The sequence below is a fragment of the Cicer arietinum genome, chromosome 1 (genome assembly GCF_000331145.2).
Source record: "Cicer arietinum cultivar CDC Frontier isolate Library 1 chromosome 1, Cicar.CDCFrontier_v2.0, whole genome shotgun sequence".
Lineage (NCBI taxonomy): Eukaryota > Viridiplantae > Streptophyta > Magnoliopsida > Fabales > Fabaceae > Cicer > Cicer arietinum.
Genome location: NC_021160.2, coordinates 6750610 through 6776560, shown reverse-complemented (window position 1 = coordinate 6776560; position 25951 = coordinate 6750610). Strand labels below are relative to the sequence as shown.

The following is a 25951-nucleotide window of genomic DNA, read 5'->3' as shown; positions in this document are numbered from 1 at the left end:
TGATTTTTATTTTGGTTATTATGAATATGTAATGATACTTGGACCTATATAATTTGGTTACTATGAATATGTACTTTTATTTTGGTTACTTGTGAAGGAACAATTTTATTTTGTAATGTAGTAGTATGTAATGATGGAATGATATCAAAATTCTAACTTCAGATTATGGACCAGATTATTTTGAAAGATTGTTTTGATTATTCTGATTATTTTGAAAAATTGTTTGACTAAATTGCATTAATACAATGATATCAAATTTAGGTTCAAAAATTGGAAAATTGTTCTGATTATTTTGACCAGATTATTCTGATTATTTCAAACAACTGAAAAATTGTTTGACCAAATTATATTTATACAATGATATCAAATTGAGTTATTAACATGTAAAAATAGACAATCGAATTACAATAATACTAATTTCATTTCATAATAACAACCTTACAAATTTGATTATATTAAACAATTACATTACAATTTCAACCATAAACACCCTAAATTACATCATTACAAAACACCTTTAATCCAATCATTTTAATTACTTCAACATTACAATAACCAAAAGAACAATAATCAAAAGCCATGAAAGTGTCAGAAAGCCCCTCATTAGTTTCAACTTCAACTTCATTTCATCATCACAATTTTTTGACATATTGTCTTTCTTCTTGAATTCATCAATCCTTTTCATCAAAAACATAATAACTTTTTTTGCACGTTCTGTCATTGGCTCATCAAACCAATCAAAAAAGTTGCAAGATTTTTTACCCTGTAACCGAAACAACATAACAGCAAAACAAGAAGTACCTTGTAACTAAACAACATAACAACAAATTTTTATAATCTGTAAACAATACAACAAAAAAATCCAGAATTTTGACAAATAGTTTACCTTATAAAATCCACAACCATGAAACCTTCGACCTGGATTTTCAGTCGTCCAAGAAGTACACAAAGGAGATTCAAGTCCACACAAACATTCTCTTCTTCTAATTCTCAAATGAGAATTGTTGCTTGTAACTGAATATGAATGACAAGACATTCTTTTCTCCAAAAAATACAACGAACAAACGAAAAAGAAACGAAACAGAGAAAAAAGAAGAAACAACGGAATACAAAGGAACACGAAGACGATGAAGAAGAAGAACCCAGATGAAAAGAGAAGATGACCAACAATGAAGAAGAAGACGAAATCAGAATCAGATGATGATGGTGAAGAAAATGGAAATGGTCAATTTTGATGAAAAGGGTTCACGATTTGGGGGTTTTGTTGAATTGGGGCTGTTTTTTGATTTAGGGTTCAAGCTAGTTCATATGCTTCTGCTTCAGATGTTCATATGCTTCTACTTCAGATTTTCATTTAGGGTTTTGTTGAATTGGGGCTGTTTTTCTTTTAACTTAATTTTAACAATTAAATTGTATTTTTAAAAATATTGTCACAATTATAATAATGGTTTTTAAAAATATAAATTATATTTTTTAATCAGAAATAATATAATAATGAGTTTATTCCACATAAGTGTCTACCACGTCACTCTTTTATTGACACGTCATTAAAAAAATGACAACTCATCATGATTTGGACTCAAATTCTGTTTTGGGGACTAAAATTGTGGACACACAAAATGGGGGGACTACTTTCGAATTTCACATATAATAGGGGGACCAAAAGTGCAATTAAACCTAAAAATTAAAACTCATTAAAACATCCATGTTCTTCCAATTCATGCCTTTAATTTTTTTTTTCCCATTGTTCATCCACCGATAATTTATAATTTCTCCAACAAATTCCTACATTTTCATCTTCATAAGCGACAAAACTATCGTTTTAGAACATTTTTATTAAAACTTAATTATTTAATTTTTAAAAGAATAAAATTCTAATAATCTACAATATGATCGGGAGATAAATAAAATCTGACAATGAATTGTTCGAGTTAGAATTCAAGTTTAACTTCTCCCAAATAATTCATTTTAATTATAGTTCATTAACTACTTGAGTTTTATTCTTGGTTGAAACATGTGAGAAGAGTGAGAAAACAACTTTTCTAATACATGGTGAAAATATAACAGTAAAATTAAGAGGCTTTCTTCACCTATTTCTTCTACTTTGCACATAAACTTATAGAAAGTAAAATTAAGATACTTTGTTCACCCATTTCTTCTACTTTCCACATAAACTAAAAAGTAATGGTCCCACGATTTTTGAATCTATCACTTCACTTCATTCCAAACAAGAGATAACAACCATTTTTTTCCTCTCATTCTCTCTTTTTATTTTTCTTCAACCAAACAAACCCTAAAAGCTTTTGCACACAATATATGGTATAAATGCATACCACACATTAGTTAAATGCATGAAATTAAAGGCATAAGTACGTTACGAGCATTAAACAAAAATATTCATATGTAAAAAAAAAAACCCCATGTATAAATCTGTATTTTTTTCGTTACATAAAAATAAGTTTCATTTAAATGCAAATAAAAATAGTATAAGAAAATTCACCATGAGTTAGACATTTCTCATCTATATTTTGATATCAAACCTAATTAAGAAAGCAAAAAACACATTAGCAATACATATAAAGATTTCAGAAGCCAATGAAAAATAATCAAATCAAAATGTTAATTCTAACAATCAAATTAATTTCTTTCATATATGAACCAATGTTAAGAATAATGCAAGATCCACAATATTTATCCAATCTATCTTCCAAAAAAAAAAATTTGCTGCTTGTAACTCATATCGATTATATGTGGTTTTTGACATGACCAATTAAATTACGTGTTGACAAGACTATGTAAGACTGAAAGATGTCTAAATTTGATTATAACCTCCATAAGTCTCTTATTTAAAATACAGTACCATCAAAATAAGTCATTTGCTTAGACGAAAAACAAATGACGCTACATCATGATGACAAATAAACCAATATCATGAATTAACAATGTCAATTTACAAGGAAGATCGGTTTGAATTATAAATTCACCATTTTAAAATTTTCTGTTAAAACTTACAAATTTTAACTCAAGATAATCTTGGTTGTGAAAACAGAAAACAAACAACGTTTTTGGTTTTGAAAACGGATAACGTTATTGGTTAGTAAGAAGCACACCATTTAACTTATCTATTGAACTTACTCAAACTATTTTCGATACAATATTCTTGGGTTTACACGATAATGATTTAAAGAGTTTTATCAGAATATGAAAAAGCTCAACACTTGTTTGAGTTTAGATTCTTTTGACAGAAGAATATAATAGAATGATTCTTGGAATCGAATGAGAAAAACAAAACCAATCCTTGTATGTGATTGAGAGACTTTCGAGTGTATGATTGTAAGTAAGTGATGAATTGCTTTGCACTTGAAACTCTAATTTTTCCTTAAGCTTATATTTCCTTTTATAGGCTTATGACAACTCATATGACCGTTGGAAAAGAGTCCAATTATCATGTGTCAGCTTGTGGATAAGATCAGACTTGAAGCAAGAATGTTCTTGACTGAACATTCTTCGTTTTTTCTGCTTTATGAAGAAGTTGATATGTAGCCTTTGTATTATCCATCATTAACAGTAATTCATGATCTTTTATCACTTGTGCGCATATCTCAGAGATAGGCTTGAAGTATACACTTCAAGATCGTTCTTCAATCTTGCCAATCAAACTAGAGAATGATCATTCTTGAATATGGAGAATAATCTTGCTTGATTCATCATGAGTCATAGTTTTTATCCTTTGCATTTTGGAGTGATTATTTTGTTGAGACGAACCCTATATTTTCCTATGAGAATACTGGAAACATGATTGTAGAATCTAGAAGCAATTCTTTCTTTATAAGAGGAGATCATTGTTCTTATTATTTCATAACTGTTGAGAACGTTATTTGTTTTTTCAGACTTCTGTCAAAAACGTTATTCTTTCTGTCTGTATTTTTGCTTCCTTTTAAATGTGTTTTTACTTATAATATTTAGTATCTATCTTTGATTATCACACTCACAAACACATGTTAAATTAACATATAATTTAGAATCGTAATTGAAATTCTAAATTAATATTTGTTTGTTTACATCAAAACACTAATATGAGATTTTGTCTTTTAACACATCGCACTCCCACAGCAAAATCATAAATAAATTACAAAGAAAAAAAACTAATTATATGTGTAAAAATTATTATTTAAATAAAACAAAAGAATAAAATAACTTGAATAGACGAATTTGAAAGAAAAAAAACCCATAAATCATCCCTACAAAGAAAAAGAGAAATTCGTATGAATTTTTTTAGTAAAAATAATGTGGGGGATGCTCAAAACTATATCTAGAATTGTGTACTTGTTTATTAGTCTCTATTTTGTAGTTGGTTATTAGTCTCTATAATATAATATTTGATTATTGGACTACATGTTCTATTAAAACATACTTCCTTAATTATATATATGATTAAACAATATCACTTAGGAGACGTTGATTTCAATTAACCATAGAACTTGCAATCTCTCCGTTTTTCTCTCATTATCTTATTCTAGCTTGATTGTTGACCTTTCCAATTTCTTCATCTATCAAAAGCCAACTCCATCATTTGCTCTCAATCATTATTCTTAATTTTGCAAAGTCATTTCCCAATAAAAGTCTCAAACATATTTCCTTTTGTCTCTAATATTTCAATATTCAACACATTGTCCCAAAGAAGAGACAAGATGGATTTCACAACCAAAACCATTTTCTTCATAACCCTTTCCTCACTCCTCTTTGTTGGCAATGCCATTCCCTCATCTCGTGATATCCATGTAGTTCGTCACAATCTTCAATCTAATCTCTTAGAGTTTTGCAAAAAAACCACCAACCCTACCCTTTGTCAACAAACCATTCAACCATCTTACACCAACAATGTATTTGATCCCTATAAGGCACTTGGGGTTGAAATTGAAGCCACTCTCAACCAAACCAAAAAAATAATTGGTATAATTAGTGAGTTGCGTGAGAAACAAGAAACCTCAAAATCATTGAAAGATTCTCTTGACATATGCAAGGATCAATACAATAGCATATTGGGTTCTATTAAAGAAACCAAAGATGCAATTGCTAATCGTGATGTGAGAACAATCAAGTTTAAATTCAGTGCTGTTTTGTCTTACCAAGCATCTTGCAAGGACGCATTTGAAGGAATGGAGAAAGAATTTGCATTTGCTAAAGATTCTGATGTTGAGTATCAATTGGGAGGAAATTGCTTAGACATTATTGCTGATTTGGAAAAATCTGAACCTAAAAATGAAGATCCATTACCACAATCACCTCCTTCTGCATCTAGTAACGTAATTGGAACCATATCATAATTTTTTTAGTAAATGCAAATACACTATTAATGTTATATATATATACATTTCATCATTTTTATGTCTCCTTGCAATGAAAACAAATTTTTAAATTGTTTTATTTTGTGGGGAGACAAAAAAATATGAATAATTAGATTTTTATGTATAATTTATTTTTTTATTTATAATCATAGTGTTAGTTATACGACTTGATCATTTGTTTCTTTGGTAAAACCAAAGTTAAAAAGAACATATTAAATTTGCTCTCAAGTTTTCTACTTAGAAATGGAAATTCTTGAATTTAAATTTGTCATTCAAGTGTTTTGATTTCGAGCAGAACCTATGATCGAGCAAATCCTGTTGAAGTATATATAGTATGTTTTAAATTGTACACTACATGTAATATAGGTTTTATATGTATAATATCAATGTGATATGATTATATAAGCCGTATCTTTGTTACATTACAATAATTAATTACATCTCTAATTTTCTTTTTGTTAATCCACTTTCATACTTATCTATGTTGGTACTTATGTGGATTGTTTTATTTGTATATATATATATATATATATATATATATATATATGTATATATTTTTTGATTATATAAGCCGTATCTTTGTTACATTACAATAATTAATTACATCTCTAATTTTCTTTTTGTTAATCCACTTTCATACTTATCTATGTTGGTACTTATGTGGATTGTTTTATTTGTATATATATATATATATATATATATATATATATATGTATGTATATCCTTTTTTTTTTTTGTAAATGAATTGTATTAATATATTGAAAGTAACCTAAATGTGATCAGACAAAGTCTTAAGCGAGGAATATTTTGGTAAAAAAAAAAAGCGAGGAATATAAAACATTTTCAAAAAGAAAAAAAGAGGAATGTAAAATATTGAAATCTAATTTGGAAGAGTATGTAAACTTATAACATAATCATCTTAGACAATCATTTGAATTTTTGACTTCCTTGTGACTTCAATCCATATGTTCCTCTTTCAAATAATCAAACAATCAAATTATCTCATTTTATGACTCCCATACTTAGTAGTTATAGTTTAACTCAAATTAATGGTAACAATTTTTCTATGATTATTGGTAACTCAATCTATCATTATTATCATCATTGGTAACAATTTTTCTATGATTTTAACTCAAATTAATATATTGATCCTTTTAAATATTTTTCAAGAAATATATAAATGACAACAATTTATAGAAGTTATTATGTATTATCCTTATCTTTATTTGGAAATTGAAAGATAATAACACATACATTTTAGTCTCTATGCAATTTTTGTATTATAATATGTATTAGATTGATTGTAGATAATTTTATAATTACTTGCATATAATTTGTGGTTATTTGTATCTTCATATTCTACTCCTTTTAGATAAGCAAAACGTATGACAATTTTTACATTTTTTTTAGTTTACATATTTGAATTTGAATTTTATTTATAATTATAATATTTCAGATACACGTTGAAATGATTTTTAACGTCAATACATCTCTTACATTTCAATGATATAATGGGTAAGTGATGAAATATAATATGACGACAACTATAGTATCTTTTCACTTCATCTTTAGATACATGGAATCAAATAGTGTAATACATATCTCTTTAAATGTAACATATAACTCTATAAGTTTTACTCGGATGAAGAATAATAAATACTCATTTTTATAATTTTAATGAAAAAATAACTCATTTTTAATGAGATCTATAAAACATTTTATAGTTATCTTTTAAAGTATTTATACTCCATTTTTTTACATACAATTTTATTGAAACAACCCTACAAACTAAGATGCTCTCACTATTAATTTTGCTATATAAGTTTTAATTTTTTTTTACACATTTATACTCCTTCAAACAATCTCTTTTAGTGGGTGGTCAACCTCTCTACAAATAGTACTTTATTAAAAACAAAATTGAAATTCAAATATTTATTTTGCGGTTATATTTTGTTTTGTACTATTGCGTCTTCTCCAATTTTAAATTTGTAATTCGTTAAACGGTCAATAATTTTTTTTCTTATAACCATTTTCACACACCTTATGCAATTAGCTGTCGCATTAGAGTTCCGCCACTAACACAAGAAAACCTTATGGATACAATTTTCACGATCCTACTTTATCAACTCAAAAGGAAACATCTATCCAATTATTTTCAAAGAAATAAATAGAGTTGAAAAATTATCATTTTGCATAAATAGTTTTTGAATAAGTGATATTTTGTAACATATTCTATGTATTTGCTCATTTTTCTCAAAACATTGATTCTTATTAATTAGAGTATTATTTTTGTAGACATATTGTCTATATTAGTGTTATTATTGTGTCTTCTAGAGATTGAATAATGTTGAGACAAAATCTTTCTCAAATGATTTTAATGATAACAAAATTACTTAAGAGATTATGATTGTGGTTAATGACTAATCTGTGCTTTTGAGTGAATTCTTATAAGAAAACAAGTTAATCATCAATAAGATCAAAATGAGAAAAATCTGAATCAATCCATCAAGTTTTTAAAACTGGAGGATAAGATGAACCCTTGAGAGAATGACCTTCAAAGATGCATAATATTCATCATCTCTGTAACCATGATTTTTAGTCATGATGAGAAGTTAAAACGGTATTAAAAAAATGAACAAATAAAACATTTTAATCAAAGAGGTCAGAGGTCAGATTTAACTGATACGAGGATGGGTTGTACAAGGTACAAGAATGGCCAATACGATGTAAGAGGGTGTATCTATAGTCAACATCATTCTCAAAAGTTGAAAACGACCTAGCACTTCAACTTACATAAAGGCTGTAGCCCATAAAGTCAAAAATATAGCCTTACATATCTTGAAGAATGAAAAGAGAAAAGGACATCTCATAACCAAGAACAACTGGATGACAGTTCTGTAATTAGGATCAAAGACCTTGGACTTTTTGATCAAGTCCTCAACGGTCATAAGATGTTTGTCACATGGAAAGAGCACCACAAGATCTCTATAAAAGGCAGAGAGCTCTTCATTATCAAATACACAACAAAATTGCATAAAAAGATAGTATCAAAAAGCTATCAATAGCAGTTTTCATCATCTCTTTATATTTTCTATAATCCTACACTAGATCTTTGAAATATCTTTTTAGAAAATGTTTAAGTAAAGAGAAATAATCATACTCATATCACTTTGTAATTTCCACGTGAGTTACACTTGGAAATAGTTGAAACTTGTAAGAAACAAGATTGTAAGTTTGATGAGGTTATATAATACACAAAGTGTAATCAACCTCTGATAGAGGTTAATTAGTTGATCATTAGTAAAATCTCACAAGTGTATGACGACTGAACTTAGCTTTCATTGGGTGAACCAATATAAAAGTTGTGTGTGTCATTCTCTATATTTTCTCTTTCTTTTACTCAGCTCAAATTCAAAGGTTTAAATTATCATCCTAGGGTTCACATCCTCTCAAATAGGATACCTTTTCCAAACACGTGAAAAAACTTTTGAGAGAACAAAATCCTTATTCAACCTCCCTTCTAGTGATTTTTTGCTACAACAAATAATGTTTAATATCTATATTCATAAATTATTTGTTGTTTTTTTTACATAGATATTTTATGTTGTTAAAACTTTTAAAAATATTATTTATGAGAAACATATAAATTTCAATATATTAACATATTAATTTGGTCCATCATCAAATAAACCATTGATGATCAATGGTTAATATACTATTAACTTCATACTTATTACTATATTTTAATGAGTAATTTATATAATATTTTTTTCTTTTTATTTTTTTATAATCTTTACTGAGTCAAATATAATATAAGACATTAAATTATAAATTGATTAATCAAATTTTTAAATATTTTTTTAGTAATTTTGAATCTTATTAATTCATTAAAATATAACTAAAATTTTAACATAATAATTCAATAAATAAAATTTAATATATAAATTAGTTGCAATTGCATTCTCCAAAATATTTTTTATATTCTCAAATGTATTTATAAATCCATATATAATAATTATACAATAGAATGGTTCCAAAACTTCATAATGTACAATATTTGTAGAAAGAGCCCTCCTTAAAAAGCAAAGAATCTGAAATTGGGAGCACTCAAACTCAGAGACACACAGTGAGCATGAATGTGGCTGTGTGTGAAATGCATTCTGCTACTTACACCACCGTCGTTTCACCTTTTCACCACCTTTATCGCCGAAACCCTAATCGATTACGCGCCAAATCCTCAATCCTCATTCAGAAACAGGACTCCAAACTAAAAGACCCCTTGTCAGATTCAGTGTATCGTCGCCTCATCCTTCTTCGCCATGCCGATAGTTCCTGGGAGCACCCTTCTCTCCGCGGTAACTAAAATAAAGACCCTTCATTTTTGGGAATTAAACTCTCAAACTTTACTTAATTAGTTAGGAATTGTTGCGGAAATGGAAACATTGTTAATGTTATTATGACTTTTAGTTTTAGGTAGAACAAATAGTGGGTTTCTTTCTTTGTGCTATTTCAAGTTTAAAGTCTCAAACTTTATCACCCATGTTAAATATGTTTGTGTTTCTGTCACAACATGTTTTCAACTGAAAATGTATTGTTTTGGTGTTAATCGGGGTATCTTCCAGGGAAAGTAGGACTACAATGAACGGAAAAACTATTCCCCTAGAGTTTTAATGTGGCAGCACTACCAGAACTGAAGCTCTGGTTGGTTAAGCTGGAAGATATTCAAACCATCTCATCCAAGCGTTCTTCGATTGAAAATGTATTGTTTTTTGTCTTATTTGGATAGGCAAATGTTAGTAAGTTAGTGATTATTAGTTTTCTAGGTTAAACCTGGAACCTCCTTCATAAAAATCCTTCGGTGTTTCTTAGTTCACTAACCAAGCTACCTACGGGAGACTGAAAATGTATTGTTTGTTTGGTATAAATGGAGGAAATGATTTTGTGTGTGTGTGCAGACCATGACCGGCCTCTGAGTAAGTCAGGGAAGGAAGATGCTGTGAAAGTTTCCCTCAAGATCCAGCAGTTGGGTTGGATTCCTGAACTTATACTGTCTAGGTTGGGAATTTTGTGGTGTGACATTGAATTGAGTTTGCTGTTTTTTTAGAACGCTTATTGGGATGGGTTTTTTCCTTTGAGTTTATATGTTGATTTTCTGTTGTTTGCTGCAGCGATGCAGCGCGGACTAAGGAGACGCTCAAGATAATGCAGGAACAAGTGAAGGAATTATTGGAAGCTGAAGTTCACTTTGTTTCTAGTTTCTATTCGATTGCGGCTATGGATGGGCAGACCGCAGAGCACCTTCAAAATGTTATTTGTAGATATTCAAGGGACGAGATACTAACTGTCATGTGAGTATCAATAGATTGTATCTAACCTCTTAGGGTGGTTTCTGAATTCTTTTTTTTTGTCTGTGTTTGAAGGTGGAGGTTGAATGTGATTTCATGTTCTTCCTTGCAAATCAATGTGGCTATAAACAATACTTTAAGTTAATACTATATTTGTAGAATGGTTTTGCTACAATGTAGAAATGAGATGTTAGAGGTCAAACATGCAAATCGGTGGAATTGCGATCGACAATGACATATTTACTTTTTGCTCTTCATTTGTTTTGAACTTTTTGTGATAGTGTTTTGAACTTTTCAACATTATGGAATGAAAAAACACCCAATTTTGGTAGGTGGTCTCCATCTCTATGATGTAATATGATTTATGAAGCCTATACTTAATGGAGCAACGTCCAGCCCAATTTCAATAGTTCTCTAGGATCCCTTTATTTGTTTTTTCCCATAACATTTTTTTAGTTGTTTTGAAAAACAAGATTTGATACAAAAATTATTATAAACTACCTTAATAAGATTTGATGGATATTTGATATTGGGTGGTATACAGGTGCATGGGACATAACAAGGGGTGGGAAGAGGCAGCTTCAATGTTTTGTGGGGCATCTGTAGAATTAAAGACATGCAATGCTGCACTGCTTGAGACTGCTGGGAAATCGTGGAATGAGGTTTTATTTCATTACCTTGCGCAACTGCGTGCAGTAATATCTTTTTCAAGTCGCTTCAATGTCACTTATTGTGTTTTGTTGGCTATACAATAATTAATGATAACATCTGTTTATATTTTTACGAAGTTTAGTTTTCAACTAACTAATTTACAAGGTTTCAACAGAAATTTTATGGGCTTCTTCTGCAAATTATTTTATGCACAAATACATTAAATTTTTATTTTAGGAGTTTCATTTGATATTTTGCAACAAGATTGTAAATTTAGTGTCAGAACTTTTTCTGCAGAACATGTGTTTGGAGGGTTTGTCTTTGACGCATTCACCTTTTGACCTTTAGCTTCATGTACTCACTATTCGTTAGTACCCACATGTGGAACACTGCATTCTTTATTATTCTTAGCAACTTTCTTTTAAAACTTAGTTCCAGTAATTTCAGTTACGTAGGGAATGTCTTTTCCTCTTGAATGTCATTTGCTCAAAGCTACTGTCAATGTTGCCAATTGCGGAAAATAGCTTTTTGTTTAAATTCCGCTATGTGATAGTGCTACAGTTCTACTATAGCCGCTATTTGACAACACTTTGTACTAAATAGCATATCGCAAAACAATAGCAATTTGATCAAATCCCACTATGCTATAGCGCTATATCCCCACTATTTGACAACATTGGCTACTGTATCACTCTTATGGATTAGACTAGACCCCACAAGCCTCAATGTTTTACCTTTAAGTTTAAAATAAAACCTCGTGAGTTCAACTGTAACCTTAGACAATTAGTCATTGCTTGACTGAATTTCTATAAATTAGCATCTTAAATTAGTAGCTATTATGCTTGAAACTTCCCCAAAGAAAGGGTATTAATGAGACTTTGCTTTGAAACGAATTTTTATGCCTGTGTTCACATATCCTGAAATAAGATTTGAAATATTTTTATGCCTGTGTCACCTTTTGATTGAGTAATGTCTTAAGGAAAATAAAATAAAAAATCTCTTGAAGCATTGCAAGGTTTTCAATTAATATTATTTAGCTTCTAAGAGGAAAAATATTTGATTTTCAACTGAGAAAATGATGTGTATCTAACACAGTATCTTACAGGCATTTGCCACAGCAGGATTTGGTGGGTGGAAGCTTCAGGGCATATTAAAACCAAGTAGCTAGCTAAGTTAAGATTTTCCATATTGGGTAATGTTGCTAGTAGATGCTCAAAAGATAAAGTTGGAAGAATTATTGCTTATTTTAGGAATCCAATACGCATCAGTTTGGTTAAGGGACAACGGTTGCAGATCCGATGACTTGAGAAAGCATACTGGATGGAAGATGGAAAATGGTGCAAAAAGGCTCTGGTTAGATTCTGTATAATTTGGCAGCTATGAATTGTTTCTATTGACATTCAATATGAAGCATTGCTGAGGATAATATGCAGGATTTCAGCCCTTCATTTACTGCTTAGTATAGTATATAGAGCATATAGGTTCATTGAATTGAACTCATGCTACTCAGTTGTCGTTGTTGTTTATAACAAACACAACTTCATGTTTCAAATAAAGTAATTTGCTTCTGTAAATCATGGCAAAATGTTATGGATTAATGATTATCAGTTGTAATCTACAAGACAAGAAGATATTAATTTATGTTTCCAAAATAAACTTGTGTAGATTTATTCTAGTAATGAAAGGTTTAACTACTAGTGACTAGTTCAAATGAGTCAGTACCTTATTGCATGGAAAAGGTTGTGGCAAAAGTAGCCTAAACATAGAATTATTTTAAAAAAGTTTCTTTCCTCACCCCAAGTCTTCTCAATAGCCCTTAAATTTTGTAAGGATTGGCTAATCTGCATATGTATTTTACACATCCGAATTAGTCAATCTGAATATGTATTTGAAAACATTGGTCGATGGAGAAGAAACACATTTGTTTTAAAGTTTGTTAAAATTCATAAATTCCAAAGTAAAAACAGGTCAATGAAAATAGATTTGTCCAATGCAACTTATGAAAGCAAACTCTCTTACCTTCTTACCTTCTTAACGCATATTCATTAACTGTGCTTTATTGGTGATACTATTAAATCTCAAAGTTTAAATTTTTTAAAACGTACATAAAATTAAAATTTTCGAAATAAAATAAATTTCAGAAAACATTTTTTTTAAGTTTTTTGAAATTCAAATTGAATTTTGTAAATAAAAGAAAAAGATAATTTGTATAAAATATGAAGTCAATTTTCATTAAATACAACTACATCTAACTTGTAATTATGACGTCCAAGAAAGCTTGTGACTAACTAACAGAAGTTGGAAATAACTTACGGAGTAACATAACAAAGCAATCATAAGTTAAACAAACTTCTAATAATAACAATTAGTAAAAACTCTATTCAAAGTGAAGACTCCGTAATTTTGTTTGTTTTGGTGCGAAAAGACTCCATGTTTATTATATACCTTTGACATTATAAAGTTTGTCTAATTATTAATCATCTTCGTTTAGTATTTATTTATTAAATCAATGGTTTAGAATCTCAACATGAATAAGTTTAAAATCTTAAGAAAGAAAGTAGAAGCTTCTCTTGTGCTCTTCCCATCAAAAGAAAATAGAACGTGCTCTCAATTTACACCAATATATATAAAATATTAAGTTTTGATGTGAGTTTTTTCTTTATTTTTCTTTTATTTAATTAATTAAATATCTGGCTTTTCAAATATATATCCTTTTATAATGCTAAATTTTGATGTAACTTTTTTATTCCAATTTTAACTTCATGTGATCAATTTCATTTACAATATTATTGTTCATTATCATATATAAATAATTTTTAAATAATTGTACAAATTTTTATAATTTTTATCAATAAAAGTAAAGAGACATACACATCACTTTTTCTATGGAAATTAAATTCTACAAAATTGCAATAAAATAATTTAAAAATTTAACTTTTATTTTTTTATTTTTGTAATTTAATTATATAAATAATTAATACATCTAAATATTTTACATTATAAAATCGTACGTTACATCATTTAAAATATATTAAAAATCGTTATTCTTTAGATTAAAAATATAAAAAAAATTAAAGTTGTTGATTTTTAAACTAAAAATATATATTTCATAAAAAATTAAAATTAAAATATCAAAACTGCAATTAAATTAATGTATTAATATAATTTGCTCCTGTTAATAAAAAAAGAAAAAGAAACAACGCATGCGGGTTTATTTTAAAAGAACTGAAAAAAGAAAAGATAAAAACAGTAATAAAGAAAAAGAAATTCCAGTTGGCAGCTTGAGGTGTTTTGTCTGTCTTTGATTTTTTTTTTTCCTTTTGTTTTTGTCTCCGATTATTCCTGCTACCTCACCAAAATTCCAAACGAACGAGAAAGAAAAAAAATTAGAAAAGTTTCTTCTTCTTCTTTTTACAAACATTTTTCTGGGCCTCTTCTCCATTCCGGTAAATTTGTTTCCTTTTCATTCTTCTTCTTGTTGCTCAATCTGCATTGTCTTATTAATTCATGCTGCTTTTAACGTCGGATCATACCATGTACATTCTCTTTACCATTTCCTACATTTTTTTTAATTATTATTATTGTTATTATTATTATTATTATTATTGTTATTATTATTATTATTATTATTGTTATTATTATTATTATTATTATTGTTATTATTATTATTATTATTATTATTATTATTATTATTATTATTATTATTATTATTATTATTATTATTATTATTATTATTATTTTCTCATTTGGAACTGTTTCATTGGATTCACATGTACCCTTTAACTCAAGTTTGAATTTTTTTCGGTCGGAAATAATTTTCTGTCATAATGGTGGTGGGAAAACAAAAAAGTGGTTTGTTTCTATGGTTTTTATGGAATCAGCTTTTGCAAAATTTTGAGCACATTTAGATCTAGGAATGCTTTTACTTTATTGTTCTTTTCTATGAACCACATGCACACCTATACCACACCTCAAATAAGTGTCCAAAAAACAAAACTAGTTTTTCTTTACTTTGACACACCTTAGATCCCTTAGACACATTTCAAATACAACTTAGTGTGTGAAAGATGTGTCAAAACAATGACGGTTAATGATAAGAGTTAAAAACATGAAATTTAACTATAAGATGTTTAGTTTTTTGGGTGTAGATACATCAATGAAGATGAAAAATTATCATATATGTATAAGTTTCAATGTCCTTTATATTTTACATTAGCCACGTGTCGTGTCAGGTGTGTGTGCTGGAGTTTGTGCTTGATAGGTTCTTTTTCCTTTTTCTTCTTTCTCTTTCTTTCATAATGATTATTTGGGACCAGCTAGCTTCCTTGTGCATTTGAAAAACTTTTTGTATTGGGTTCTATACACTTTGTGCGCATTGATTTGATTCAAAATTCCACCTTCTTAGAAGCCAATTGGTGTTGTTTATTTTGTTACAGGAATAGGACATTAGTAGATTGTGTTGGATATGGAAATGGTTGCCCTTATTCAGGAGTAATGTTCTTCCTATTCTGAGGGGATTTGGTCTTGAGATTAGTGTGAAGTTCACTGAGTTTCATTGTGAAATGGAAGGGAATTGAGTGATTTTCTCAGAGACTCCGCTGTACTTGCATTCCCATCAAGCGGAGCTGCTCTGAGGTACATGTAGAAGCAAGAATATGATTGATCAATTCATCAATTTCGTTATTCGGCCTCCGAGGTATTATGTCTTTTTGTTCTTGTTGGTGCTTGGCATTTATTTATTGCATTCCAAACATGACAATTAAGGCTCTATTTGGATAAACAACTTAAAACGCTCATGGCATAAGCATTTATCATATAAGTGTTTATGTATAAGTTATTTCTATAACAAATGAGAAAATAAAGTCAAATTGTTTTTAATATGCTATAAGCCATTTAAGCCAGTTGAGTTACAATTTCTGTGTATCTACTGTGTCATATATACAGGGCTGAGTATAATCCAGATCAGTACCTATGGGAAAAGGAATTCACCCTTGCAGGAAAAAACTTCCAAAGGAAGGATTTGGAGGCAAGTATGGACACGTTTTGTTCGATACAATTACTATTGTCCATTTTTGGAAGTTACTCCATGATTACATTTTAGAACATTTTTTTTAAACACTATATTTTCTTCCTTCTTTTCTACCTTGCAGCTCAAGAATACCAGAGGATATACTTTGCAGTGTAGTCATTATCTCCCTTCACCTCTCCCTGCAAATATCCCTCTTCCTTGTGTTATATATTGCCATGGAAATAGGTATTTCATTTTTGTGGACACTGTTATTACTGCTCTTTAGAGTCTCTATATGATTATGTATTATTGGTTATAGATGCATTAGAATGCTTAACTTTGAGAATGATAAACCCTGTTGAGAGTCCTAAATCAGATGAGACACGACATAAAAATATGTTTATAAGTGGGAGACATCACTCACCTTACAAGCTGGTTTTGTAGGGTGGAATTACACGTAACACCAATTTAAAGTTGGTATTAGAGCCTAAACAATATCTGTTGGGCCACACACCATCAAACTACTCAAGTCACACTCCAAATGTCCAGTTTTGGACGTAAGCGAGTGTGTTGATTGAGAGTTTCACATTGGATGAGATATGACCTTAAGATGTGTTTATAAGTGACAAACATCTCCCACCTTACAAGACAGTTTTGTAGGGTTAAGTTAGGCCTAACACAAATTCTAAGAAACCCATCATATTCTTATCTATATATTGATATCTGTGTATATATGTACAATGATGCAGTGGATGTAGGGCAGATGCCAATGAAGCTGCTGTGATTCTTCTTCCATCAAATATTACTGTTTTTACACTCGACTTCTCGGGGTCAGGCTTATCTGATGGTGACCATGTTAGCCTTGGTTGGCATGAAGTAAGTTACCTCTTTTGCATACGTTTATTTCTTTAATTAGTTTCCATCATTACATCTTCTAAGCATCTAAGCAAGTTGCCTCTTCGGTTTCACATATTACTTCTTTTATGAACGAACGATGCAACACATTTATAAACTGGCATGCTTATGTGTGTAATGTTTCTGTATGTTCTCTCAGGCTCAAGTTAACTTTTTGGTTACTTTGTTTTTTATGTAAATTACTTTGTAAACTCTTTTTGTTTCTCTTTTCTATATATCTCAGAAAGATGACCTCAAGATGGTGGTGTCATATTTAAGAAGTGACAAACAAGTATCTCGTATAGGTCTCTGGGGACGATCAATGGGTGCTGTCACTAGGTATCACATCTTCTACCATCTTGTTCGATTTTAGTACAAATTTATGTTCTATATATTTATATTGCTAATTGTTCATAGACAAGAAAGAAAACAAAGGCTCCTCCATAAAAGAAGACAAGTTTTTCTTTCTACTTTTATCGTTCTCCTGTCTGTGTAATTGACATGTCACTTTGGTTTGGTATGACATAGCCTTCTTTATGGAGCTGAAGACCCTTCCATTGCTGGAATGGTGTTGGATAGTGCCTTTTCAAACTTATATGACTTGATGATCGAGCTTGTTGATGTCTATAAAATTCGACTTCCGAAATTCACTGTAATCTCTCTCCCCTGTGTGTGTGCCGCACTCATCCTTAGATGGTTTTGATTTAGCATGGTTTTGATTTACATGTTTATTTTATTGGTCACTCTGAGCAATGAGCATCATAGATTTCTAATAGGGGCCTTAGTTTGATTTTCATTTTTTGTTAAAATGGGAAAAGGGATCCCTGAGATGGAAGAGTGCATTATTGTTTATCACAGTTTTTAAATGAAATCATGTTCAGGATATATGGTTCTTACATTTTATGGTTACTTTTTGTTGGGAAAATTTTAATCATGGAAGCTGAGAATTTATTTATAATGTCACTCTTTGGCGTTAATTATTAGTTAGTACTATTAAGAATAGATGGAATTATTGACAAAAATGGTTGTTGTTTGAAGTAGCAAGTGAATACCATAAGTTGCAAGGAATTTTCTGAATCATTTAATGTACAAGGAATTTACACAATGCATATACAATAATCCCTTGTGCTTATAATATTATAATAACATCAATGGCAGCTTTTCGGTATGAATACATTTAAAACACCTTGCTTTAGAAATGATCCCTATAGAAGAAGAGTATTAGAAAAATCTCTTTTTCTTTTTCTTTTCTAGTTACTTCATTCTCTATCTCTATTTGAGAGAGTTGTATTGTAGGCTACAAATCTGTCCTAATTTTTTGGAAATTTCTGTATTTTGGTTTAAAATGTCTGAGATTTTGCTGTGTTTGGTTCATGGTTAGGTGAAAATGATTGTACAATACATGCGGCGGGTTATTGAGAAGAAAGCAAAGTTTGATATTAAGAACCTTAACTGTTTACAGGTATGGGTTGATTGCTTTAATTCTGCAGTTTTTTGTCTCTAAAATTGTGATGAAAAGTGCCACTCAAGTTTAAAGGAAATGTTTCCACGCAATTATAATACATGCAATATTGTATGAACTGAATACTTGACATGAAAGACACAAGTCTTTATAAAAAAAGACAACTAAAAAGTAAACTTAATGTTGTACGTAAGCATTAAGGAGAATTTAGGAAAGCGTTTGTTGTAGAAATGCTTAATTACACTGATAGCCCTTTTATTATGACTAATGTGTGTACATCTCACCTTGAAATCTAATAGCATGTTTGGATTCACTTAATTAAGAAGATTTTAATTGAGTTGTTTTGAACATAGAGTTAAGTTCATTCAATGACACACTTGGTGTGGTAACATTTATTTTATGGCTAAACAAACTGCTAACTGCACTTTCCATGACTTTCAGGCTGCACCAAAGACATTCATTCCTGTTTTATTTGGACATGCTAACGACGACCTTTTCGTTCAGCCTCACCACTCTGATCTCATATCTGAATCATATGCGGTATTATTTCAAACATTTGAGCATATGTTTGTAAAACATTTTTCAGTTTTGCGCTCTCTTCACATAAATAAAATACCTAAATCGGCCTCTAAATTTGTAGGGAGATAAAAATATGATAAAATTTGACGGTGATCACAACTCCACTCGACCACAGATCTTCTATGATTCAGTTTGTATATTTTTCTACAATTTCCTCCGCCCTCCTCACATTCCTAGAGCTCGAAAGTTTGAGAAATTTTACAGTTTGAGGGATACAGAAATCGGTTCTGCTGTGAATGCGGTAATATTATTTAGAATTATGTGGATGTTAGTTGAACAATAGACACTAATTTGCTCTTGCTTGCTTGCCAGGGCCTACTATATGATATACTCTCTAGTATACAGTCTTCAACTAATGACGCTGCTAGTTCATCTTCTGCTCCTCCAACCGTTTCGAAATCGACCATAGCATCAGTTAGTGAACTTCTTTAAGGAATTACTCCAATGACTGTTACAATAGGACATCTCTTCCATCTGTTCATGTTATTTTCTTCCAAAAGCTTTTTTGTTTAATTTATTAATTGCTTGTAACGCAGGAGTCTGTGATTAGAGAAGACAAAGCACATGGCTATGGTAAACCTTGCCTTGATGAGCCTGCGGATGCAAAGGTAACCTTATTAAGTATTATTTATGAAATTAAGAAAATTTTAAGGGCGATTTTAACTTATAAGTCGCATTATTGGAAACAAATTACCAGTCCATGTCATCAATAAAACATCTGCACACTGAAAAGTTAAATATCAAACAACTACTCCCTCTTTTCCTTTTTAATTGTTGTTTTAAGGTTATTTACACATAAAAATAAATTGTTACTTTTGATGAAATTAATCTTTTTCCTATAATATCTTTAACTATTTATTAACTCATTTCAACTATTCTCTCTCTCCAATAAATAGTTCAAGGTATGATTGAAAAACCAATAATTAATATTGCATTGAACTTTGAAAACAACAAATAAATAGGAACAAAATTCTTCTACAAAAATGACAGTTGCAAAGGAACAAAGGAAGTACTATACATTAGTTTTTCAAGATGAAAAGCATAGCGTATAGCTCAAATGTTGGATTTTGTTTAGAGACTATGATGAATTTCTTGTTTTGCGTGTAGATTTTGTGTGGTAATTGTTTGTTATCAACTGCATTAGTGTTTTAAAAATTTCAACGATTCTGCAGGATGAGCAAAATGGTCCAGCTGAAGACTTTTTCTCATATAGTGGCTCAACAAGAGAAAGTTGGGGCAAATGCCCTTCTTTAGGACTCACTGATGAAGAATCTTATCCAGATTTTAGGGGTGATGATAGTGATTCTGAGGTATCTCTCTCTCTCTATATATATATATGCACACAATCCATATAATCTTTTTCATTATATAAAAATTATTGTGAGGTGACATTAGATAGAACACTGCTATGTGCATGACACCAAAATATTGTACAGGTATTTGCTACACCTCTGGGAAGTTTGAGAGAAATATTGGAAGAACTGAAAGAAGATGAAGATAATCCAAAGAAGGAAGCCGAACAAGTTAGGAAGAAACTTAAACCTGACAGGTTTGAGAAGTTGGAGTCCTTAAGTCGACGGCTGCGGCGTTGCATTTTGAAGGGATCTGCCCATCGAAGACACCAGCCGTCTTGATTGATGTTGTGTCTTATACTTCATCAAACTTTATTAATTTTCATAACATCAACAATGTCATAATACAATACAATTTTAAGTTAGTTGATGAAATTCAACTTGTATGTCACTTGATTCTCTTATAGGAAATGTTCAACGTGATTATAAGTTTAAATTATTGATTACTTTTTCTGGCTCCACATTTAGAGATCATCTTTTAAAAATACCCATGTAGATGTAGAAACGGATAAGAGTAAATTGGGTAAGCAATCCCGGTGGTTGGATGACTACTTCACCCTTAGATTGCAAGACTTAGGCCAACAAGACAGAACCTCAAGTGACGTGACAGTCTGTTCTCACCAGGGTCGGTCCTATCACAAAATTTTAGTTTCTATCCTCACTCTGCTTGGTAAGACAGAGCCTTATGTTATCAAATAGGCATCCTCCGGTTTCTTAGTGAAACTCATCAAGGTGAGATTTGGTCGGCTAGCTTATAGCTATTCAATCAGTTATGATCCCATAATGGAGCAACTGGGGGTGACGCATAAGCCACCCAGGTGGAATTCATGGTCATCTTCATTTTCATTATTGAGTTAATGACTTAACATATACTAGTTCGATAAAAATAAGATAAAATAAATATATATCTCGTACTAAATCGACATCAATTAGATCGTTGTCTTATTCATATAAACGAAAAGAGTTATAAACTATGAGTATCGTCGACTACTGTTAAAATTTCCGATAATTTAACAATACTGATCTACAGTGAACTACTTATGAAAGAGGTCTACCGTAGAACTCCTAAAAAAATTTAAGTACTAAGTATTTTAAAAAGAAAAAGAATAAAAAAAGAATACTTGGCTTTTTTAAGTACTAGGGTAGCAAGTTGGCACCCCCAAAGGAAGAAGGGAACGTTGTGTGCCGTCCAAGATGCAATTCCTATCAGCCATTGCACAATATCATTCAGCAGATAGTCCAATTAAAGTTACTATAGGTATTTTATTTTCCCACCTCTTTATGTTCTCAAAAACCTCTAAACCAATGTTATTTTTTGTCAAAATACACCTTCGGATTGACCGGTCAATCCGGAGAGCATTAGGGGGTGAAAAAAAAACCTCGTCATTATATTGGTAGCCCAAGATGGCCCAAACCTCAGCTTAGAAAATGGGAGGAGATGACATTGACAACATGCTTTCTATTAACCCAATTCAAATCAGTTCTCTAAAAGTAATTAAAGGCTGTGTATTATGTCAAGTATTTCAACTGAAAACTAACTTTGAAAATCTACGAAGAACAAGTTCCTCCATCTACCAAGTAATACATATAACACAAACTAAGATTATAAAGATGATAAAATCAGTCCTAGTGCACATCTTGCAGATTACACCAAATCACATATTCCTGCCACCAAGCTTGTCCATTTCCTCGCCACTTCCGCTCGATATACCTAGAGAAGGATCAAAGTGATCTTGCGTAAGGAAAATAGTGGTCTGTTGCTGGTATGATGACATGCTTGATTCCAGTATCTGATGTGGAAGCACCATGTCTTGTTTAGAATACGTTCCTTCGACACTTACTCGTTGCTTTTTAGATGATCTCTCTCCTTCAGGACTGTCAGCAGGTGAAACGAGTTGGCAACCGGAATCTGGTGTCGTCGGTTCGTGGTGAGATGAAAAAGATTCAACAGAAAGACTTTTTGCTGGGGCGTGCTCTTTAGCAGCTTTTTCCGGGTCAGGAGTAGCCGGATCACTCTTATTGTCAAGTTCTTGGCACATATCTCCTGGAGTTGGGGCCGCAATTCCCGAACCAGGTGCTTCCGATAGAACTCCGCTGAGTCGCTGTTGCTCTTCAATTATCTTTTTCAAATATTTACCCTGAGCTTCTATCCTTAACTGTAGCTGTCTCTGCACCTGTTTCACATCGAAAAAAAGTTACAAACTTGACATCTTAACTACAGTACCTCCATTATGTCATGGTCATCGATGTTTCCTCAACATTCAACATTTACAAGCATATACAAGAACAACTTTCAAAAGCTGGAAATCGTCGATAGGATCATCGTTTATATATGACAACCAACAGTGTGCTTCCTGTGTGCTTATCATCTTCTGTTGTTGAAGAATTAACCATGACATGCCTTGTTTAAACAATGTCCTTTTCTACTACATATATTACTAATATAAGTTGATGATATAGCCTATACTTCAATGACGAATATATTAATAAGACTATTTTGTGCAGCTGAATAAATTGAGTGAAACTAATATCACTATTTCATCTCACATGGTCAGATGCAGTAGAAGCCATTAAAAAAAAATATACAATCTGCTCATGTAATATGGTTGTCAGATCAGTTCTACAGGAAATATACCTCCAACTGTTCATGTAGTCGCTTCTGCACTTCCATTTGAAGCTTTAGTGCTTCAGTAATCTGCATTCCTCTGCAGACACGTAACGTATCATTAGATATTTATACCATCAGAAACTCATCAAAACAATCAAGATCTTTAAATGCAAAAGTTATAGAATTTTTCCTACTAACAGGTTTGAGGCATTGAATGTAAAAGTGTATGAGATGGTTAAAGCCTATCTAGTAACATGAAAAAAAATCTATTATTAATAAGCTTCCTTGTATAATGTGATAACCCAAAAACAAAAAGGGAAGCTATACTCACGATGAACCATCTAGATTGGAAAGCATATCTCCCGCTTCTTTCTTGTCGGCCTTTTTCCCTTCTATCGATACATAAAAAGTTGCCACCAAAATTAAAGGAGAAGTCAAAGTGAAGAGAGTGTTTTGATACATATACTAGACTAAGAATGAAAATCAGATTGACCTACCATCGGACGAGGAGTCAGGTAAGTATTTTGCTAGTCGGTATTTCTGTATGCAACAAAATGTAGAATGAGCAAATTTAAAAAATGAGAATAATGGATATCAAGTTAAGAGACCATAAAGTGAACATTACCTGCAAATGGCTTTTAACATGGTAAATGGTTAAGCCTTGTACACCCATAACTCTGAGGACACCTTTGGGTGTGGCACCTAATGAAAAAGGATAGTTAGACATTTAAAAAACTTTTATGACAAGGATTGTAGAAGCTTGATAAATTCTTCATCCAACATTAGGATATCTAGCCAACAAAAGTATCAGACATGTGATCTACATACATATGTAACCAATTCTACACATATTACGTATTTTATATTATCTCACAAATTTCATACATAGAGAACTCGCATCTGATCTCCGAATAAGTCATCTGACGGTAATTCTATAATGTGAAACTGATATAATTTTGATGAAATGTAAAATTGATGAGAACAAGGTACACTTATTTATTATCTACTAAACAACCTAGCATTCTGATTATACTGAATAAAGTTGTGATTAAAACTAGGGTGGGAGACCAAAAGAATAAACCATTTTCAGCTAACCAAAATCAAGGAAAATACTCACGATCAGGCCCACCGAGTTGAGCCACGGCATCAACAAAGCGTTCATGTAACTCATGTGTCCACCGTAAACGTTGTTTTGAGGCGAGATTCGAGTTGTTGGCGAGATTGCTTCCTCCATTACCAGGATCCATTGCACTCCTACCACAATCTATGTGTTGACCATGAACTAATGAATTGCTTCCAATTAAACTCGAATTAGGATCATTTGATGGATGATACATTTGTCATTTATCTGACACCACATAAAAAAATGAACACAATATAATATGGAAATTAATACAAGCATCTCAAATGGAGGATGAATCAAACATATAAATATATTAATATTGGTTCCTCAAGATAAGAATACATCTCCTTTTCCCTACTACCTAACCCTAAAAAGGGAGTTAAAATTAGAAAAAATTAATTAGAATAATTTTTCCATATTAATCACTAAGATACCATGTATAGGTAAAATTAAATTACCACCTGTATATGTAACATCAGTGAATTGGGAAACAGTGTTAAAAGTTGACAATTTTTCATCACATTAAAAATTCTAAATATCATTCATGGAACACCCTAAAAATTCTTCAAACATGAAAGAAAAGGTTCATAATACTCATCATGGCTGAAGCAATTGCAATAAACAAACCAATTAACATTAATTTAGTTTAAAAAAATACTCCAATATTAGCAGAAATTGGGATTCAAATCCCACAATAGAAACGACCAAGCAACAACACCCCAATAGTAACAAAAAGCTGAAAAGTTTACATCTTTGAGACTAAATTTGAAGAATGGTCGATTTAGCAGCACCAAGCAGAAAAGTTCAGAAAAAGGGGTAACAGAAAAATTGAAGTCAAAGCTTAAAAACACAAACTTGAAACTGAGGTTGAAACAGTTGCTTCATTGAGCTGAAGCTCAAACAAAAAATGCTAAAAGGGTCGCCAAAAATTTAAAAATAAATACAAAAGCACAAGCTTGAAAAACAGAGAGAGAGAGAGAGAGAGAGAGAGAGAGAGATTGAAAGGGGAGGAGAAATATATACATACATAGATAGATACATACCCAGATGAGATCTACGAAATCCAACGTATACAAAATTTCGCTCCCTTCTATTTCGGAGCTGTGTAGTGCTTTTTCTGCTTCGTCTTCTTCTTCTTCTTCTCTCTCTCTCTCTCTTTCTCTCTCTCTATACACAAACAGCGATACCATCCAATAAAATTAAACGTTTTTGGGGGGGTTGCTATCATCAAATGGAAAAAGGAACAAAAATGGAGTACTATTTTTATATATAAAATCATATTATTACATTATATAAAAAAAATATTTAATGAAATTGATTTGTAAAAACAAATTAGATTGACAAAATATTAATAATTTTTTTAATATTTAAAGAGGTTGAGGCAGATTAGAAACTATAGGTTCGATTTCATTTACGATGCCTAAAGTTATTTTCTATATTATTTTTAACTCGAAATTTATATATTAGATGAAGAAATAGAATAATATATTATTGGTTATATATTTGTAGATAAAGAATTATAACTATTACTCATACTCTTGAAGTATATGTTTGACTAATTCATTATTTATCACACTACAC

General features: G+C 30.8%; 4 protein-coding genes across 10 annotated transcripts; 3 read left to right on the top strand and 1 right to left on the bottom strand.

Annotated features, from left to right (window-relative positions):
• Positions 1 to 4547: 4547 nt before the first annotated feature.
• Positions 4548 to 5804, top strand: LOC101506341 (pectinesterase inhibitor-like). The gene has a single exon (XM_004486343.4). The coding sequence runs from the start codon at positions 4692 to 4694 to the stop codon at positions 5325 to 5327; it is 636 nt and encodes a 211-aa protein (XP_004486400.1). The 5' UTR covers positions 4548 to 4691; the 3' UTR covers positions 5328 to 5804.
• Positions 5805 to 9374: 3570 nt separating this feature from the next.
• On the top strand, positions 9375 to 13000 carry LOC101505808 (uncharacterized protein At3g52155, chloroplastic). Its single transcript, XM_004486342.4, has 5 exons — positions 9375 to 9703; positions 10304 to 10403; positions 10517 to 10696; positions 11238 to 11355; positions 12450 to 13000. The coding sequence occupies exons 1-5, from the start codon at positions 9481 to 9483 to the stop codon at positions 12510 to 12512; spliced, it is 684 nt and encodes a 227-aa protein (XP_004486399.1). The 5' UTR covers positions 9375 to 9480; the 3' UTR covers positions 12513 to 13000.
• Positions 13001 to 14631: 1631 nt separating this feature from the next.
• LOC101505258 (uncharacterized) lies at positions 14632 to 21100 on the top strand. Of its 5 annotated transcripts, none has more exons than XM_004486339.4 (14): positions 14632 to 14790; positions 15781 to 16040; positions 16289 to 16370; positions 16495 to 16598; positions 17102 to 17228; positions 17491 to 17585; positions 17775 to 17898; positions 18628 to 18708; positions 19150 to 19248; positions 19349 to 19528; positions 19600 to 19701; positions 19824 to 19895; positions 20460 to 20597; positions 20724 to 21100. In XM_004486339.4, the coding sequence occupies exons 2-14, from the start codon at positions 16000 to 16002 to the stop codon at positions 20919 to 20921; spliced, it is 1443 nt and encodes a 480-aa protein (XP_004486396.1). In that variant the 5' UTR covers positions 14632 to 14790; positions 15781 to 15999; the 3' UTR covers positions 20922 to 21100. The 5 variants fall into 5 exon arrangements, with proteins under 5 accessions (XP_004486396.1, XP_073225889.1, XP_012569494.1 ...); XM_012714040.3 differs by lacking the exon at positions 14632 to 14790 and adding an exon at positions 15115 to 15196; XM_027333728.2 differs by lacking the exon at positions 14632 to 14790 and adding an exon at positions 15276 to 15576.
• A 983-nt stretch (positions 21101 to 22083) lies between these two features.
• On the bottom strand, positions 22084 to 25592 carry LOC101504723 (myb family transcription factor PHL7). 3 transcript variants are annotated; one of them, XM_004486338.4, is made up of 7 exons: positions 25398 to 25592; positions 24365 to 24595; positions 23873 to 23949; positions 23745 to 23787; positions 23579 to 23639; positions 23275 to 23344; positions 22084 to 22813 (listed from the first exon to the last, which is right to left on the bottom strand). In XM_004486338.4, the coding sequence occupies exons 2-7, from the start codon at positions 24582 to 24584 to the stop codon at positions 22295 to 22297; spliced, it is 990 nt and encodes a 329-aa protein (XP_004486395.1). In that variant the 5' UTR covers positions 24585 to 24595; positions 25398 to 25592; the 3' UTR covers positions 22084 to 22294. The 3 variants fall into 3 exon arrangements, with proteins under 3 accessions (XP_004486395.1, XP_004486394.1, XP_012569914.1); XM_004486337.4 differs by having other exon boundaries at positions 25414 to 25591; XM_012714460.3 differs by lacking the exon at positions 25398 to 25592 and adding an exon at positions 25120 to 25326.
• Positions 25593 to 25951: the final 359 nt, after the last annotated feature.